Consider the following 19,720-nt stretch of genomic DNA (forward strand, 5'->3'; position numbering starts at 1 on the left):
AATGTTTCCATGGGACAGATTCACCCGTCACCTGGGGCTTAATAAAAGAGGGGGGCCCAGGAGGTATAGGGGCCCCATAAGGCCCTAATATAAATACAATTTCAATAAATATTGGTAAAACAGGTCAACCTCTCTAGACATTTTGGTGGCCAGCAGATTTTTGCCTCTAAATTGAGTAAAGTCACTTGAAAATGAGAGAATGCTTAAAGGAATTGTTCAGTATAAAAATAAAAACTGGGTAAATAGACGGGCTGTGCAAAATAAATAATGTTTCTAATATAGTTAGTTAGGCAAAAATGTAATGTATAAAGGCTGGAGTGACTGAATGTCTAACACAATAGCCAGAACACTGCTTCCTGCTTTTCAGCTCTCTTGGCTTTCACTGACTGGTTACCCTGGTTACCAAGCAGTAACCAATCAGAGACTTGAGGGGAGGCCACTTGGGTCAAACCTGTTGCTTTTGCATCTGAGCTGAATGCTAAAGGAACAATTGCAAACTCACTGAACAGATATGTCTCATGTGGCCCCCCTTATAGTCACTGACTAACTCAGAGTTAGAGAGCTGAAAAGCAGGAAGTCGTGTTCTGACTATTATACTAGACATCCAATCACTCCAGACTTTATACATTAGATTTATGTCTAACTAACTATATTAGAAACATTTTTTATTTTGCATAGACTATCTATTTACCCAGTTTTTATTTTTACACTGAACTATTCCTTTAAGAGGGATGGTAGACTGGGGTACCGAGACCAAAATCTGGTAACTTCCGACTTCTACAGATGTCAGTCCCATGCTGGGTATTGTAGTCTTACATTAAATGTGGCAGCTAGCAAATTGGGTTGGGATAGAGTCCTGTGTAGTACAGACAGAAACTCACCTATTTGTGCATAAAACTAAGTGGAATATACATCTTGGGGCCTTTTACGTAACCTCTGTATGGATGGTGGAGGTCAACCAGAATCCTTGAATAGGGACTACCCCAGATAATTATGGTAATTTGGGAGATGAGCCCTTTAATGGTCCCAAAGTGCCATGCCACTGCCTTAGGACATATATCCTATAAACAGATGACTCGCATTCATTATTGGGAGCGAGCAAAAAAGGGGCAGATTTATGAAGGGTTCAATTTAAAAAATCGAATTCCAATTTTCTAATTCCTTTTATGGTCAAAACTGTCAAATTCGACTAGGGAATTATGCAAACTCGATTCGAGTTTTTTTTAAAAATTCTAATTCGATTGGGATTTATCATACTCTGGCAAATTCGACTATTCGCCACCTAAAACCTGCCAGATTACTGTATAAATCAATGGGAGAGTTGCAGTTACCAATTTGGAGTTGTTTGTAGCCTTCCTGACATTCAAGGTTTTTTTCGGGAGAAAAAACTCTAATCAGGTTTGGTCAAATTTGATTCTAGTTTTCGAGTCTGTAAAATTCGTCCGAGTTTTACATATTCGATTTTACAAATAACTAGTCGAATATTCACATTTCGAGTAAAATCGAATTCACGTGAGTTAAATTTGACCCTTGATAAATGTACCTCGCCGTGTTACCAACAGTGTTGCACTTCTTTATTTACTTGGCTATTTGAGGGACATATATCCAGCTTCATCTACTATGTTACTCTGTTACTATGTATTTGTGAAATACAAGTGATAATAATCCCTATTTAGCAAAAAGTGTTAATATTCCTTGAAACTGAAATAATATAGAGAGCCTTAGCCTCAATCACTGAATTCAAATAAGGTTCTGGTAAGTCTTCTAACGCTCTGATTTATACGGGAGGCACTGCCATCATTTTCAGCCTGCTTATAATGCATTTATACTGATTTTTAATGGGAAAAGAGCAGAACCATGAAGCTTATGTGGGTCATGATACACAGGCAAGACATTCCCGTGGGACCTGTGAATATTTTTACACAAGGGAAGGGGTGGGGGATCTTAATTCCTGACGCAGTGGCTGCAATTAGATTAAAAACTGAATAAGGGAAAAAGACTTAAAGGGGCTAAATCACATTTTATCCAATGGCTTGGAGTTAATGGTTGATGTTACAGAACATCACCTGCAGTACTACTATGTCACCTTGTCTGGAAAGTAGTCATTTTTCCTATAGGGTTACTAGAGAATAGCACTAAAGGCAATGCTTTCCCAGAAAGGGTAGTAGCTACAACATGTCATTTTCATTACAGTATACAGGTGATGCAACCCACTTTACAGGGCTTTTTCCTGTTTAAATTAGCTTTTACTATGACATAGAGAGTGATATTCTGAGACAATTTGCAGTTGGTTTTAATTTTTTAATATTTGTGGTTTTTGAGTTTGTTAGCTTTTTATTCAGCAGCTCTCCAGTTTGCAGTATAATCCATCTGGTTGCTATTGTGATAATTAACACAGCAACCATGCATTGATTTGAATAAGAGTCTGGAATATAAATAGGAGAGGCCTGAATAGAAAGATGAGTAATTAAAAAGTAGCCATAACTAAATTCAAAGCCTTACAAAGCATTTGTTTTTAGATGGGGTCAGTGACCCCCATGTGAACACTGGAAAGAGTCAGAAGAAGAAGGAAAATAAATCAAAAACTATGAAAAATAAAAAATAAAGTCCAGTTGAAAGGTTGTTTAGAATTGGTCTTTCTATAACATACTAAAACTTAACTTAAAGGTGAACCACCCCTTTAAAAATTAAATACTATTGGGGATTTATTTTCAGAATGTGGGTATTGCAGATTTCATTTTCATTATTTTGCAAACTGTCTCCAAATCATCTTCCAGTATGTCTTTCAAAGAAATGCCTGGTTGGAACCCAAATTAATTCCAAATTAATTGCAAATAAGGCTTATAGTATGAAGTATGTTACAATATGAGGTGCATGAAATAACAAATTACTTCCTAGCTTACCCCTATGCACAAAGCCAGGTCTATCCTAAATGGGTTTGCTGGGATAGAAGTGGAAGAACCTGACTGGCCTGCACAGAGCCCTGGGCTATCATTTGCAAATATGAAGAACTCTCTGCTAATCCTCCAGAAAATGACAGTTTAGCATGACAACGCAATGTTGTTAACAATAGATTGATAAATGCTTTGCAGTTCCCTGGTATTTTTATAAGGCTGCTAGACAAGTTTAAAAAAGGCTTATTTCGAACCCATGAATATTGTAGCAGGGGAAATATATATATATTTTTAAAGGTTATGGATAATGTAAAAAAAATGTAACCCCGATTAAAAATTCTGAATCTATAAAAAGTGAAATGTGGCCCCTGATTTCTGTCTTGAAGCAGTTAGAGGTAATCTAATTAGAAGAAGAGATACGTGGCAAGGCAGCGGATTTGCCCATAGTATTGTAAACTCTAGCCATCAGCATGGGACAGTGGATCTGTGCAGAACAAAGAGGAAGCTGCGGTTGCTTGTACTAACACAACTATAGATGTCCTATCCTCTTGCCAAGAAGGGGCATTAGCATACCTCCCAACTGTCCCTTTTTCGGAGGGACAGTCCCTCTTTTGACAGCTCAACCCACAGTCCCTCATTTGTACTGGAAAGTCCCTCTTTTCTCTGCACTGAACAGCCAGAAAAAGAAACAAAGTTTCTCACTTAATTGGCTTTTAGCAGAAAGCCCAGAACAATTTTGAGACACAAAAACACAGTTTAGATAAGGAGAAATATTTTCACACTTTCTTAACCTGCAAAATTTTGTAAAACAAACATGGTAATTAGGGTGTGTGGCCACAGAAAGGGGTGTGGTCAAAAGATTGCTGCGCTACGTGCGGGAAAATTTTTTTTGTCCCTCTTTTTACTTCCAAAATGTTAGGAGGTATGCATTAGCACAAGAAACTTTCATAGGATGCACTATTGAAATTGCCCCTCTTGCTAGATGCCCATCCGTGCTTACATACAGTATGTATTATGATCTTCTAACAAGCTTCTGGGGGATCAATATGTGGATCTGGTCTATTTGGTATAGGAGCACGGCCTGTCTCTCACATCACTAAATGCTTACTGCTCATGTGCACTTCTTACTCAAAGGGAAAAATTGTAGAAACAGGGGTATTGGCATATAATGATAGGAGCCCAGGGGAAGGGTCCAAAGCCAGGAAATTCCCAGAGGAGTTTAGGTGTATGGAGCAACTCTTCGTTCAGGGCTGAGGGTGGCACCGGATCTTGCAGTGCCCCACCAACGTGTGCATGTGACGTCACACTCACGGGTGTGCATGCCATCACTTCTGGCTTCATCACTTCCAGTCGACACTGTTCCGAGACCTTTCAAAAATGTATTCAACTATAAAGTACCCAAAAGCTGCCAACCTAGGCACATGCCCTCAGGTGCTTATATATAAATATGCCCCTGTCCCCATGATGCCCCCCAATCCACCCAGTCTTCTGCACACCTTCCAGGGGTCTGTAACTTGGGACAGTCCCAGAACAACAAGAGATGGAGAGCAACTAGGGTTGCCACCTAGCTGGTATTTTAACGGCCTGACCGGTAAAAATGATGCTTGATGCGAATGTTATTAATAGGAAAAAATGGCAAGAATATAGGAAGGCCGGTATTTTTTTCGAGAAAAGGTGGCAACCCTAATCACAACACAAGCAGAATTTGGAAGTAAGTTCTAGCATGAATGGAAGGAACTAAATTAATAGTCACAGGCTGCTGGTAGAGAGTGACACAGCAGTCCTATCCTATGAATCTAATGTAATATTGAAGTTTTCCCATTCTAATGGACCAGGTTTTCAGAAAAAGATAGCACATTATTCCGCCAGAGTAAAAAAAAACGGAAATATACATGTTCACCTTTAGTCCTACAGTGCCCTCTGCTGACAGATAATACCTGCAGAAGCAACAATCCCATAGGCAAAAAGCAAGGTGATAGGCGTAAAAAGTCATAGTCATTGTTTGTACTTGCATGGGTAGTGGTACCAATATGCCCTGGTATTCACATGATCACTACCTTTCCATGGCTGGAAATCTCAATGGCAGAAGCAGAATCAACTAAATTCACCTCAAAGATCTGCTTCCCTATACCGGTAATATTTTCTCCTATTGTCAGATCAGCCAGTTTGTATCTGGATCTTCTGAGGGGTCTACATGGGTCTCGTGGGTTGATTGTCCTCAACTTTAAAGGTGAAATGATTTATCTGTGTTTGACCAGGGGGACACATCTGACCATAGGGGATTTCTTTGTCTTTAGCATCCTCGCAAAGTTTCAGTTGGCGACTGTAACTTCACAAGCTGTCCTGCCATCTGCAGAGTTTATTAGGAACCCAAAATTTATTCTCCAAGGGGACAGCTCTGTAGAAGTTAAATACCTCTAGGCATTAATATCTTCTGAAGGAGGTTGCTCCAGTTCATGCTTGAAAACTTTTGATCTGGACCCAACAGATTGCATTCTACTATCTCCGCTATCTGATTAAGAAGAAAGTCATGTAAAGTGAGCATTTAGCTCAACCTAGACTGTGAATCAGTCCAAAGCATCAAATTTGGTTATCCAAGCCTTAGAGAACTTCTATAGTTACAGTTAACTTTTAAAATGTTGCTGGCCACGGTTCCTTAATCCCAAAAATGGGACTGCACGTCTCTTGGAATAACTAATCACATCCTAAGTAATTAGAAATGTGGATTACTTAAAGGAATTCTGTCATGATTTTTATAGTGTTGTTTTAATTTCTAAATTACACTGTTTACACAGCAAATAATCCACTCTACAATATAACATTTAATTCCTGAAACAACAAGTGTATATTTTTTAGTTCTAATATTGTGTGTAGGTGCATCTCAGGTAATTTTCCCTGGCCATGTGCTTTCAGAAAGAGCCAGCACTTTAGGATGGAACTGCTTTCTGGCAGGCTGTTGTTTCTCCTACTCAATGTAACTGAATGTGTCTCAGTGGGACCTGGATTTTACTATTGAGTGTTGTTCTTAGATCTACCAGGCAGCTGTTATCTTGTGTTAGGGAGCTGCTATCTGGTTACCTTCCCATTGTTCTGTTGTAAGGCTGCTGGGGGGAAAGGGAGGGGTGATATCACTCCAACTTGCAGTACAGCAGTTAAGATTGACTGAAGTTTATCAGAGCACATCACATGACTGGGGGCTCATGGGAAATTGACAATATGTCTAGCAACATGTCCGATTTCAAAATTAAATATAAAAATAATATCTTTTGATTTCAATGCAGAAGTCTGCTAGAGCAGCATTATTAACTGATGCATTTTGAGAAAAAAAATGTTTTCTCATGACAGTATCCCTTTAACTACACCCAACACTGCTCAACTGAGAGAGCAAAGGCTACTGGATTTGACATAAATCATGCCAAAAGTGACCAGTGCTAGTTGCCCAGCACAGCAGCAGTGCATGTATTTGATATTCAGCAGTGGTCCAGTTAGTGGCAATTACAATACATTGTGTTTTCTTTCTTTTTAATGTAACTGATTGGCCGTCATTGCTGTGGATTACAATAAGTAAAATTACTTTCTGAAACCTACTCCACCGCCCCCCTTGGCAGGAGATCTATCATAGTTACATAGTTACATAGTTACATTTTGTTGAAAAAAGACAAAGTCCATCAAGTTCAACCCCTCCAATGAAAACCCAGCCCCATACACACACCCCTCCCTACTTTCACATAGGTTATAAATACCCATATCTATACTAATTATAGAATTTAGTGATATTCTGTCTGTCCAAAAAATCATCCAAGCCATTCTTTAAGGCATTAACTAAATCAGCATCACCCGGCAGTGCATTCCACAACCTCACTGTCCTGACTGTGAAGAACCCCCTACGTTGCTTCAAATGAAAGTTCTTTTCTTCTAGTCTGAAGGGGAGGCCTCTGGTACGGTGATCCACTTTATGGGTAAAAAGGTCCCCTGCTATTTGTCTATAATGTCCTCTAATGTACTTGTAAAGTGTAATCATGTCCCCTCACAAGCGCCTTTTTTCCAGGGAAAACAACCCCAACCGTGTCAGTCTCCTCTCATAATTTAACTCTTCCCTCCCTCTAACCAATTTAGTTGCACTTAGTCTCTGCACTCTCTCCAGCTCATTTATATCCCTCTTAAGGACTGGAGTCCAAAACTTCACTGCATACTCCAGATGAGGCCTCACCAGGGACCTATAAAGAGGCACAATTATGTTTTCATCCCTTGAGTTAATGCCCTTTTTTATGAAAGACAGAACTTTATTTGCTTTAGTAGCCACAGAATGACACTGCCCAGAATTACAACTTGTTATCTACAAAAACCCCTAGATCCTTCTCATTTAAGGAAAATCCCAACACACTGCCATTTACTGTATAACTTGTATTTATATTATTTTTGCCAAAGTGCATAACCTGCATTTATCTACATTGAACCTCATTTTCCAGTTTGCTGCCCAGTTTTCCAGTTTAGACAAATCACTTTGCAAAGTGGCAGCATCCTGCATGGAACCTATAGTTCTGCACAATTTAGTATCATCTGCAAAAATAGAAACAGTACTTTCAATGGCCACCTCTAGGTCATTAATAAACAAGTTGAAAAGCAAGGGACCTAGTACAGAGCCCTGCGGTACTCCACTAACAACACTGGTCCAATTAGAAAATGTTCCATTTACCACCACTCTTTGTAGTCTATCTTTTAGCCAGTTCTCTATCCAGGTAAAAATACTATGGTCCAGGCCAACATTCCTTAATTAACCAGTGGCACTGTATCAAATGCTTTAACAAAGTCTAAGTAAATCACATCCACTGCCATCCCAGAATCGAGGTACCTACTGACCTTCTCATAAAAAGATTAAAAAATTAAGTTAGTCTAGCAAGATCTATCGGTGCAGGATAGATAGATAGATAGATAGATAGATAGATAGATAGATAGATAGATAGATAGATAGATAGATAGATAGATAGATGGATAGATAGATGGATAGATAGATAGATAATAGATAGAGAATAGATAGATAGATAGATAGATAGATAGATAGATAGATAGATAGATAGATAGATAGATAGATAATAGATAGATAGATAGATAGATAGATAGATAGATAGATAGATAGATGATAGATAGAGAATAGATAGATAGATAGATAGATAGATAGATGATAGATAGATAGATAGATAGATAGATAGATAGATAGAAAGAAAGATAGATAGATAGATAGATGATAGATAGATAGAGAATAGATAGATGATAGATAGAGAATAGATAGATAGATAGATAGATAGATAGATAGATAGATAGATAGATAGATAGATAGATAGATAGATAGATAGATGATAGATGATAGATAGATAGATAGATAGATGATAGATAGATGATAGATAGATAGATAGATAGATAGATAGATAGATAGATAGATAGATAGATAGATAGATAGATAGATAGATGATAGATGATAGATAGATAGATAGATAGATGATAGATAGATAGAGAATAGATAGATGATAGATAGAGAATAGATAGAGAATAGATAGATAGATAGATAGATAGATAGATAGATAGATGATAGATGATAGATAGATAGATAGATAGATAGATAGATAGATAGATAGATAGATAGATAGATAGATAGATAGATGATAGATAGATGATAGATAGATAGATAGATAGATGATAGATAGATAGATAGATAGATAGATAGATAGATAGATAGATAGATAGATAGGATAATAGACAGTTGGATAATAGGTACTGGGGCCCAGGAAACAATGCAAATCCTTGTTGCTGCACATTGATGCACTATATTCTTCCAAAACAGAGTCAGGGGCATAACTATAAAGAGAGGAACACCTGTGTGACAGTTTTGGGGCCCATTAGGACACAAATAATTATGGGGTTCAGGAACTTGCAGCGTCAGCTGAGGAGCCTGTAAATAACATGAAACTTCTATAAGGCTATCTGGCTTCTGAGGCACAACAGGACGTACCAAGTAAAATGTGTATTAGCTTTACTTGCCCTTTAAATACATAAAGCAGCATCTGCCATTTATATATTTGTAATGTTATTCCAGCAGCCAATGAAAGCAAAGGCGAGTAACTATTACAGGCACATTGTATTCATGCAGTATAAAAACAGACACCCCCGGCACTGGACTGGTCCAACTCCAGTCAGAGCGCTGTAAGCGGCAGGTGCAGACGATTCCATTTGAATGTCAGCATCAAGGAACGATATTAAATCCATTTGCCTCTCGGTAGATTACCATAATAAGTGTGTAACAAAGGAGGCGACTATTTTGCTCTCGCACGCATCCAAGATGCTTGTGAAACATAATTTCAGTCTGGTCCTCGTCACGTGGTTTGGCCCGAATCCCCCCCCTCCACTGCAGAATGGTACCGCCTGCAGTATAAAACCATGTGTCTGTAAGGGTCGCGCCATTCTGCAAGGAGAAGAGGGGCCCGTCAGGAGGTGAGATTCAGAACAGGTTTGAGAGGCCATTGTTTCGTTTAATTGGTCACAAGGGTGAATTTATATTTCTTTTACTGTTCTGCGTGTCCTTCTATTCACGGGCAGCTCATGTGCAGTCGTTGAATAGATTTCTTTTATTTCTGCAGACACTCACTAGCCTCTATATTAATATGTATTCAATGCGTTGTTCCCCTTTAAATTAACTGTTGGTATGATGTACAGAGGGATAGTCTGAGATCATTTGCAATTGGTATTCACTTATTTGTGGTTGTTGTTATTCAGCAGCACTCTAGTTTTCAATGTCAGCCATTTAGTTGCTAGGGTCCAAATTACCCTAGCAACCATGCATTGATTTGAATAATTGACTAAAGGTGGTGGGACTGAATGAGTAATAAAAATATGGAATGGAATACAATGGTGGTCTACAGAGTACATCAGTTATGTAACCTGAGCCTTGAATGGCTGCCCCCATTGCTACACTGCAGAAACAACAGTTGTGCCAGTGCAGGAAAACCATTCATTATATAATTTTATTACTTGAAAACATTTTAATTTTTGGGTGTTCCTGTTCCTTTAAAGGATAAGTGAACCTTAAAAATAAGTGGAATATAAAATTGATGAGGGGGCTTTTGTAAGCACTTTTGCAATGTACATTCATTATTATATTTTTTATTCCCAAGTTATTAAAGAACATGTGTATTGTTAATATGAATGAATTTTGTTACAACAGCGCCACCTGCTGGTCAGTTTCCCACCAGTCTGACCACCAAGTAGTCAAGGAAGTTGTCAGGAGAAAGAAAGAGGCTGCTCTGATGTTCTTCTGCTTAGGAAAGAATTGAAAAAGGTTTCAACTTCCTTGACTACTTGGTGGTCAGACCGGTGGGGAAAATGCATATTGTACGAAATTTGATTATTTGAAATCATGTGTTTAAAAGCGTCCATGTGACTAGACAGTATCTTTTATTTTATTTTTTTTTCCCCCCTCATTCGGGCACTTAAAGGGGATGGTTCACCTTTAAGTTAACTTTTAGTATGTTATAAAATGGCCATTTCGAAGGAACTTTTCAATTGATGGTCACTTATTTCTTATAGTTTTAAAATGATTTGCCTTCTTCTGACTCTTTCCAGCTTTCAAGGGGGGGGGGTCCACTGACCCAATCTAATAACAAATGCTCTGTAAGGTGTACTAGTATTGCTAGTGCTTATTTGCCTGTCTATTCAGAACCTCTCCTATTCATATCCCAGTCTTTTATTCAAATCAGTACATGGTTGCTAGGGTAATGTGAACCCTAGCAACCAAATGGCTGAAATTGCAAACTGGAGAGCTGCTGAATAAAATAAGTTATATATTTCCAACTGGTATTTTCTACCCAGGGAGCTGTAACCATGTGGAAATACAGCCTCCCAATTAATTGCTTAAGATCTGTGGTAATTTGGCTTTTCCAGACAGAGAGGGGTGACCATAACCCGCCCGACCTGTAGGTGTCACATATAGCACCAGGGTCGGACTGGGGGGTCCGGGGCCCACCGGGACTGGTGTCCAGGGCCCCCGCTACCTACTTGTTAGGCGAATCCCTGCTCGGCTCCCAGGCGGCGCATCGCGCAAACGGAAGCGGCGCGCATGCGCAAACGGCGCTGCTATGCGCCAAAATTTTTTTTTTATTTTTAAAAAAACTGTTGGGGAGAGGGGGACTGGCCCGGCGGGGCCCACTAGGGTCGGGCCCACCGGGTATTTTCCCGGTATCCCGCCGGGCCAGTCCGACACTGTATAGCACAATGCAGTGGCATAACTTGATGTTATTGAACCCCACAGTAAATTCATTTTAGGGTCCTCTTTAATATTCAGAGGTTTTACCAATATATATTTAAATGGCACATTACTTGGGGGGGCCCCCTTTGCTTCCTCTGTAGTTACACCCCCTGGTGCAATGTGTTGTATCTTTGCATTTTCCATCTTTGGGTGACTTTAAACCTTTTTAATGATCTTCTTACAGGTTTTTGCAGTTAATTCGGTCTCTGTAATTCACATCATGGCGTGTCCTGTGCGTGGTAAGTCATTGTTGCTTATGTGGTTTTTTTTTTTTTGTTAAGGTTGCTTTCTGACATTTGCTAAATGTGACGAATTCCTGCATTCCTGCCATTCACTTCTACTGCACTGGTGTTGCTGGCCCCTCCATTGACCCGGCTGAGTCCCTTAGCAACAGCAAATTCATTTTTAATGGATTTGCACACGCCATTATCTGCAGTTGGGGAACTTACACCTTTAAAAAGATACTGACGGCAGAAATAAAACCTTTTTTGCATGTATCATAATATTGGCTTTGCATGCTACTTATAATTTTGCTATAAAGTATTGGCCTGGTGCGATTACATTACCTGTCTGACTGCCTGTTTGATCTATGAGGGGGCTGCCATATTTGTGCAGCAGGAGTCCGTTAATGTTAGAAACTCTGTAACGGACAGACTGAGATGGGACAGTGAGGTTAGCAAAACAGTTAGGTTTAGGAACTTTAACTATTACTTAACAAAAACCAACCTCTCGGCAAAAAAAGAAATTAACGTGACCTATAGGTTACTTTTTTTTATGTACATTCTTATTTTAAAAAGTAGGTTTTTTTTTAGTGTCCGTATCACTTTAAAGGGGTAAGCTCTCCAACTGCAGATAATTGTGTGGCTCTGTTAAAAACGAGTTACTTACCAATTATAAAATGCATCTCGCAATAGAAGTAACAAAGCCCATTGTGTGTATCAGAATAAGGCAACAATTAGCAACACACAGGATACTATGCAAGCGGGGAGACCCTGCATGTTTATTGAGGCGTAACGTTTCGGGGGCACGTCAGACACTTCATCAAAAACGCATGGGTCTCTCCGCTTGCATTGTGTCCTGTGTGCCAGTCATTTTTGCCTTGCGTTATATTAGAGGGGCTGTTCCCTTCTACTGTGCACCGGACCAGCGCACAAATAAGAGGCCAGGGTGTCCTGTGGGTCTTCCATTGGACTTTACCATTCACAATAAGGGTACACACAATGGGCTTGTGTTGCAGCTCTCGTTGGTCTGTGCCACATGTCCCTTTAAGCAGCAACGCTTTTATGTCTTGGGCAATATTGCAGAATGCTTTAAAGGGGTGGCTCCCCTTTAAGGTAACTTATGTTCTAGAATGGCCAATTCTAAGCAATTGGTTTTCATTATTTTCATAGTCCAGTCCTTTTTTTATTTAAATCATTGCATGGTTGCTATGGGAATTTGGACCCTAACAACCAGATTGCTTAAAATGCAAATTGAAGTGTTGCTGAATAAAAAGCTAAACTCAAACCTTAAAAAATGAAAACCAATTGCAAATACTCTTCAAATATCACTCTACATCAGGGGTCCCCAACCTTTTTCACCTGTGCGCAACATTGAGATGTAAAGAGTTGAAAATTTTTCCTGGGTTGTATCTGGCTATTGGTAGCCCCTATGTGGACCGGCAGCCTACAGGAGACTCTGTCTGGCAGTTATCTGGTTTTTATACAACCAAAACTTGCCTCCAAGCCTGGAATTCAAAAATAAGGCCCTGCTTTGAGGCCACTGGGAGCAACATCCAAGGGGTTGGAGAGTAACATGTTGCTCACGAGCTACTGGTTGGGGATCACTGCTCTACATCATACAAAAATGAACATAAAGGTGAACAACCCCTTTTAAACTACTTCCTATAAGTCATGGGGCACAAATCAGACTGCAAAATCCAACCACTAGACTCAAACACTCGGCAGATTTTGGCTCGTAATACAAAGTCTCTTGTTTCTTTGCCAAAATATGCCGAGTCTGTTTGCACCGAAGCAGAAACAAGGCTTCCAGACACGAGCAAACAAGAAAATTCGGCTAGCAGTCGGCAGCTGAAATCAACACTCGTATACTGGAAGGCTAGTGCCAGATATCAGCATAACGGGTTTCCCTGAAATAACAAATAAAAGGCTCTTTTCCTAATGGGGAAACAAGTGCACATAACTTGGTGTGTAGTGTTTTTGACTTTTTCTTACAGCAGTGAAAACTCACATTGGCAAGCCATCCCCAGCCTTTCAGGCCACCGCTTTGGTAAATGGAGAATTTAAAGAGATCCAGCTGTCGGACTATTTAGGTAAGGCACGTGCTGCGTTGATCCTGACCAGTGGCGTAAGTATTGGTTACTGGGCCCCACAGAAAATTATTTGTAGGGCCCCCAACCTATCCAGAGGTTGTCCTGTTTTACCAACATGTGTTGAAATTGCTCCTTTATTTGGCCACTATACCTCCTGGTCTCCCCTGCAGCCACAGTAGTTACCCCTCCCTGTAGTTACTCGCATTATTGCTTAAAAGTGATTTAGAAGAACCAATTATAAGATTCTTATGCAATGGTACCTGACGCCGAGTAAGCTCCACTCGTTTTACCCGACAGTATCCCCGGAGTGTTGGCGGCACTGTGGCGGTGTGGGGACTCTCTATCATGTTTTCTGGACGTGCCCTCTTATGGCACATTATTGGCAGGAAGTGCGGGACATGTTGGCTCTACTGTTTGGTACCGATATACAACGAAACCCACTCTCTTTTTTTGCTCGGATCTCCACTCCCTGGGCTTAAGAAACATAGCCAAAAATTAGCTAATTTGATTTTAACTGCCTCTAGACGGGTTATAGCCCGCAACTGGAAGAAGCTTCAACCTCCCACAGCAACCGAATTGAAAACAGCTATCCAGGACATACGACGAATGGAATATATGGCGGCCTTGCATGCCTCCCGCTTACCAATTTACGAGAAAGTTTGGTTTCCTTGGGACACTTTATATCCCCCGACGGCATGCTAACTTGTTCCCGGATAGGGACCCTTTTATTTATTTTTTATTTTTTCAATTCACCCCCGAGCTCGGTCATTTTTGCTGTTTTTATGATGTTCCTTTATTTTCCTTCTCTTTTTCTTCTCTTTCTCTTTCTTTCCTCCTACCTGTTGTTTCGGTTCTCCTTTTCCTCTCTGTATTCATGTACGGAATGCTGACACTGTTTGCAATTATCCCGAAGAGCTTTCCCTTTATTGGGAACAGGTACACCTAGGATGCATATGATTTCTTTTCATATTATGGATGCCATGCCTTTTTATTTTATATTATTTTTTCTGTATATTGTGAAATAATGTGCTGATCTGAGGTCTATACATGTCATTGCATAGATGTTGTACAGATGAAAATGAAAACTCTATGTTGAATAAATAAAGAGTTATAAAAAAAAAAAAAAAGTGATTTAGAAGAAGGCCTGGCACCTTTTTATACAGTTGGACAAATGTGCCCTTATTAGCAAGCAGGCTGTTACAAGTGATGTACTACTCGGTGTATCACTCGATTCATTCATAGCAGCTGTTCTTTTCTCACTTGGCAGGTAAATACGTGGTTTTATTTTTCTACCCGTTGGACTTTACCTTTGTCTGCCCCACGGAGATCATTGCCTTCAGTAACCACGCTGAAGACTTCAAGAAGATCAACTGCCAGCTGATTGCCGTCTCTGTAGATTCCCAATTTACCCACCTTGCATGGTAAGTGCTGCCACTCCCAGCTTATCTTCTGAATACAGGGAGCACTGTTCTGTCGCTGATCAGAAACTCCTGCTTCTGTAAATTAACTGACTTGACAGTTTTCTGACACTAGCTTGGCTACATGAACTCTGTCTTGAATATTACTACTTAAACATCAATAAGTGGTTCCATTCGTTTTATCGTTTGCCAAGGTTCAGTGAAGCTTTTCTGATGGTTGCATGGCAGTTATTTATATTTATGCTGCTGCCATCTTCATCTGCCAGGTACATTCTCAGGACTGAGTAACCTTAGTGGGGTGCCCGTGCCATATCTTCAACCATGTTGGTGGTCAGAAATGACCACCAGGTGGTGCTGTTGTAAACTAAATTAAATTCATTCATATGAAAGGGGTGGTTCACCTTTAAGGTAACTTTTAGTATGTTATAGAATGGACCAATTTTAAGCAACTTTTCTATTGGTTTTGATTTTTTTTTTTTGAAGTTTTATAATTTTTTTGCCTTTTTCTTTGCAGCTTTCAAATGGGTGTTGCTGACCCCTTATAAAAAGCAAATGCTCTGTAAGGCTACACATTTTATTGCTACTTTTTATTACTCATTTTTCTTTTCAGGCCTCTCCTATTCATATTCCAGTCTCTTATTGAAATCCATGCATGGTTGCTAGGGTAATTTTAACCCCTAGCGACCGCACTGCTGAAATTGCAAACTGGAGAGCTGCTAAATAATTCAAAAACCAGAAATAAAATATGAAAACCAATTACAAAGTGTCTCAGAATATCGCTCTACATCATACTAAAAGTTAATTCAAAGGTAACTAACCCCTTTAACCCCCCAACAAAGTAACTTTGCAAAAACACTCCATGCATAGAGGTCTCTAATCTGCACGAAGCATACCAGCTTATCTCTCCAGCACTGGGTTACACCCCCACCCACCCAAAAAACTGCAACCTTTTAACATTTGAGGGAGTATTGGTTGGTTCCCACCCCATATCAATAGTGCAGATGTACATGCCATTTTTAGCAGTTGTGTAACCGCAATGAGTGACTGTTCTATGAGAAATGGAGGGGGGGGAGGATTATGTGCATAGGTATTTTACTGCTTGTCTGCTGGAGCCATAGTATGTGGAGCCATCCCAGCAGGGCCGCCATTAGGGGGACACAGGGGGCCCGGCAGTGCTGAGCTTTTCAAAAGAGCCGAGCCCCTCCTTGACAGAAATTTTTTTTTTTAAACCCAGACTGCATACAGGTCCAGACTGGCAATCTGTGGGTTTTGGCAAATGCCAGAGGGTGCCATAGAAAATCACTATTTAGGGGGCTGTTTGGGTCTCTGTGTACCTGAAATACCAGGGCCTATTTTAATTCTCAGTCCGGACCTGCCCGCATACTTACCCACTTCCGCTACCTAACCCACAAGTACCTTATCTGCAACCCGATCTGCGACCCACTAACCATCATGAAACTGGTGCTGTCGTTGTAAACCGGAAGTGACCTCATTGGAAGTAGGCGTGATCAGAAAAAAAGGAGTAAAACTCGCTATTGAGAAGAACCGCCGACCCATGTCTATACTCACTCCCGGAACTTCTACCTGCAACCCACAGGGTACTGCAGGTTATGCGGGTACCTGACCTGCTGCAGGACTCCATGGGGTGGGGGGTGTGGTCTTTTAACTGTGATTTGGAGTGGGCCCTGAATTTTGTTGTATGGGGCCCTGTGATTTCTAACGGCAGCCCTGCATTCCAGCTCCCTCATGGGATAGTTCTATAACCTCTTCCCTTGCAGTAAAGAAGCCATTTTTACATCAGATGTGCCCTAGACCACACCAGCGACTCTCTTGTAAGGGTATTGCAGCACCAGGCAAGGTTTACGGGAGTTGAGAAGTTATGGCAGTTTTCAGTCCCAGCTGCTCCTCAGTTGCTGTTTGAGTCACTAACCCTCTTGATAGAATCTGGCTGGGAAATGGGTAGGGGGGGTTATAACAGAACTGAGTGTTCCATTTTATTCCAGGACCAAAGTGCCCCGTAAAGAAGGAGGTTTGGGGCCTGTTAATATACCCCTGGTGTCTGACCTGACCCATTCTATTGCAAAGGATTACGGTGTCCTGAAAGAAGAGGATGGAGTTGCATACAGGTGAGTGAGGTGCATGTAATGCTGAGAAGGGTGGAGCTGTGGGAATAAACACTGCCCTAGTCTCATACTCTTCATAGGTGTCGCATGCTTTAATTAGTGAAGTCTTGGTTTTTCAGAGGCCTCTTCATTATTGATGGGAAAGGGATCCTTCGTCAGATCACTATTAACGACCTTCCTGTTGGTCGCTCTGTGGATGAGACATTGCGTCTGGTGCAGGCGTTCCAATACACCGATGTACATGGAGAGGGTAAGGAACGAGCAATCTGGGTTTACTGTCTGGATTTTTGTATCTCCTCCTACTAATGTCTTCAATTCAGTTTCCTTTTGTTCTCAAATCCACCGGAAATGGTCTTTGGCATCTTCCCACTATTAACTATAAGGATGGCTGAATATGGCATGCTGGGATTAGTCGCTAGTTAGGAGGGGCTGGTTACTGCCATCTTCCTTCCGAGCAATCAAAGCATTGTATCCGTTCCCTAATGTGTAAAGAATCTGGGTAAATTACAGGAACAAGGAATGGTTTGGATATTGTGCCTTGTATTAAAGGGAAAGTTCGCTTACATTAACATCGTATTATGCCCCTCCACTGGCGGAAGGAAAAAGCGTCCGCTGGTGATCTAGCCCTGTAGATTAATCTTCCGAAGCTGTCCCCTGAGTAGATCAGAGGAATCTAGTGCTGGCATGAAGACAAAGCTGCCCAATCATGGGGCATAGGTGACTTTGTACAAGGAGGTTGGTATAGGTGCAGTGTCTGTGCAACATAGTAAGTTAGGTTGAAAAAAGACACTCTTCCATCAAGTTCAACTGTTTAAGTCTATATATAACCTGCCTAACTGCCAGTTGATCCAGAGGAAAGCAAAAAAAACCCATCTGAAGCCTCTCCAATTTGCCTCAGGGGGGGGAAAATCTTTCCTGACTCCAATATGACCAGTCCCTGGATCAACTTGTACTTTGAGCCATCTCCCATATCCCTGTATTCCCTCACTTGCTTAACACCATCAAACCCTTCTTAAAAGAGAATTCAAACATTTCGCAAAAAACCCTAACCCCCAGCCTAGCCATTTCCATCCATTTCGTTGCATGCGCAGTTGTTGAAAACCAGTAAATTGCTCCAACTGCACATGTGCCGGTCTCATTCTCAGATTGATGAAGGCCCGGTTGAATTCTCCTTTAAAGGAACAGTTCAGTGTAAAAATAAAAACTGGGTAAATAGATAGGCTGTGCAAAATAAAAAAATGTATCTAATATAATTAGTTAGCCAAAAATGTAATGTATAAAGGCTGGAGTGACTGGAGGTGTAACATAATAGCCAGAAAACCAAAAGGAGGAACCAGCACACAGGAGCACGTGTGAACATCAGTGATGCACAACGTTTGGCCAGCGAGTGTGCTCACATCGTTACTACAAGTAACATAATAACCAGAACACTACTTCCTGCTTTTCAGCTCTCTAACTCCGAGTTAGTCAGTGACTGTAAGGGGGCCCACATGGGACATAACTGTTCAGTGAGTTTGCAATTGATCCTCAGCATTCAGTTCAGATTCAAAAGCAACAGTTATGACCCATGTGGCCCCCCCTCAAGTGTGTGATTGGTTACTGCCTGGTAACCAGTCAGTGTAAACCAAGAGAGCTGCAAAGCAGGAAGTAGTGTTCTGGCTATTATGTTACACATCCAGTCACTCCAGCCTTTATACATTACATTTTTGCCTAACTAACTATATTAGAAACATTTTTTATTTTGCACAGCCTATTTACCCAGTTTTTATACTGAACAATTCCTTTAAAGCTATCTACTGCATGAGCCAGTATGAGAGATTCAGGGAGAGAATTTCAAATCTTTACAGCTCACTGTAAAATAAAAAAACCTTCCAAATCAGAGATTTAACCCTGTCCCTCCTTGTTTGCAGTGTGTCCAGCAGGATGGAAGCCCGGCAGCAGCACCATTAAGCCCAATGTAAAAGACAGCAAGGAGTTCTTCTCTAAAGAATACTAATGGCTGATCCAGCTCACAAGGAGACCAATGATCTTCTGCAATGAACGTGCACTGACATCATCACTGTCCAAACTGACACTCCCAGCACTTATTCCTAATCTTAATTAAAAAGTCCTAAGAAAAAAAGTGTATGCGTTGTCATTCAGACATGGGCATTTGTACCCATGATTGGTAGCAGATATATAGGGATGTAACTATAGAGCAAGCAGACTTTGTGGTTGCAGGAGGTATAGGGGCCCTATGAGCCCCTAATTCATGTACAATAAAGATAAAACAAAATAATTTGCTGTAGGACCCAGTAATATCTAGCTACACACCTGCAAATATAAACTGTACTCTATAGGCCCCTATTTTTTTTTTTTTTTTTTTACTTGTAGGAGGGACCCTAGCCCAACGGATTTTTAATGCCCATGTTTGTGTGGCTTCTTGGTGTGTATGGGGTCTCTAGGTTGGGGCCTACGGTGGTGGGCGGGTTCCAGAAATTTGTTTTACAGGGGCCCGTGATTTCCGATGGCCCTGGTCTCCGTGTCAAACATTTTGGGGGGGGGGGGGGGGGGAGAAGAAGGGAAGCTAATTGCACCACTACAGGGGTTAACTGTCCTAACATGAACTCATGCAGCTCATTCTTTACCAGCGAAAGGCAGCATTTTGCTTAGTTTGATGAGAATGAGACCAGTGAAGG

At 40.8% G+C, this 19,720-nt stretch overlaps 1 protein-coding gene across 1 annotated transcript; it reads left to right on the plus strand.

Moving 5' to 3' along the window:
* Positions 1 to 11,374: 11,374 nt before the first annotated feature.
* Positions 11,375 to 19,164, plus strand: prdx2.L (peroxiredoxin 2 L homeolog; the record flags this gene model as incomplete). The annotated part of the gene is given in 6 exon segments (NM_001091945.1): positions 11,375 to 11,429; positions 13,406 to 13,501; positions 14,769 to 14,922; positions 16,923 to 17,045; positions 17,162 to 17,292; positions 18,953 to 19,164. Coding segments are annotated over 6 exon segments (609 nt in total). The 3' UTR covers positions 19,039 to 19,164.
* Between the last annotated feature and the right edge of the window lie 556 nt (positions 19,165 to 19,720).

This window comes from Xenopus laevis, chromosome 3L (genome assembly GCF_017654675.1).
Source record: "Xenopus laevis strain J_2021 chromosome 3L, Xenopus_laevis_v10.1, whole genome shotgun sequence".
Classification (NCBI taxonomy): Eukaryota; Metazoa; Chordata; class Amphibia; order Anura; family Pipidae; genus Xenopus; species Xenopus laevis.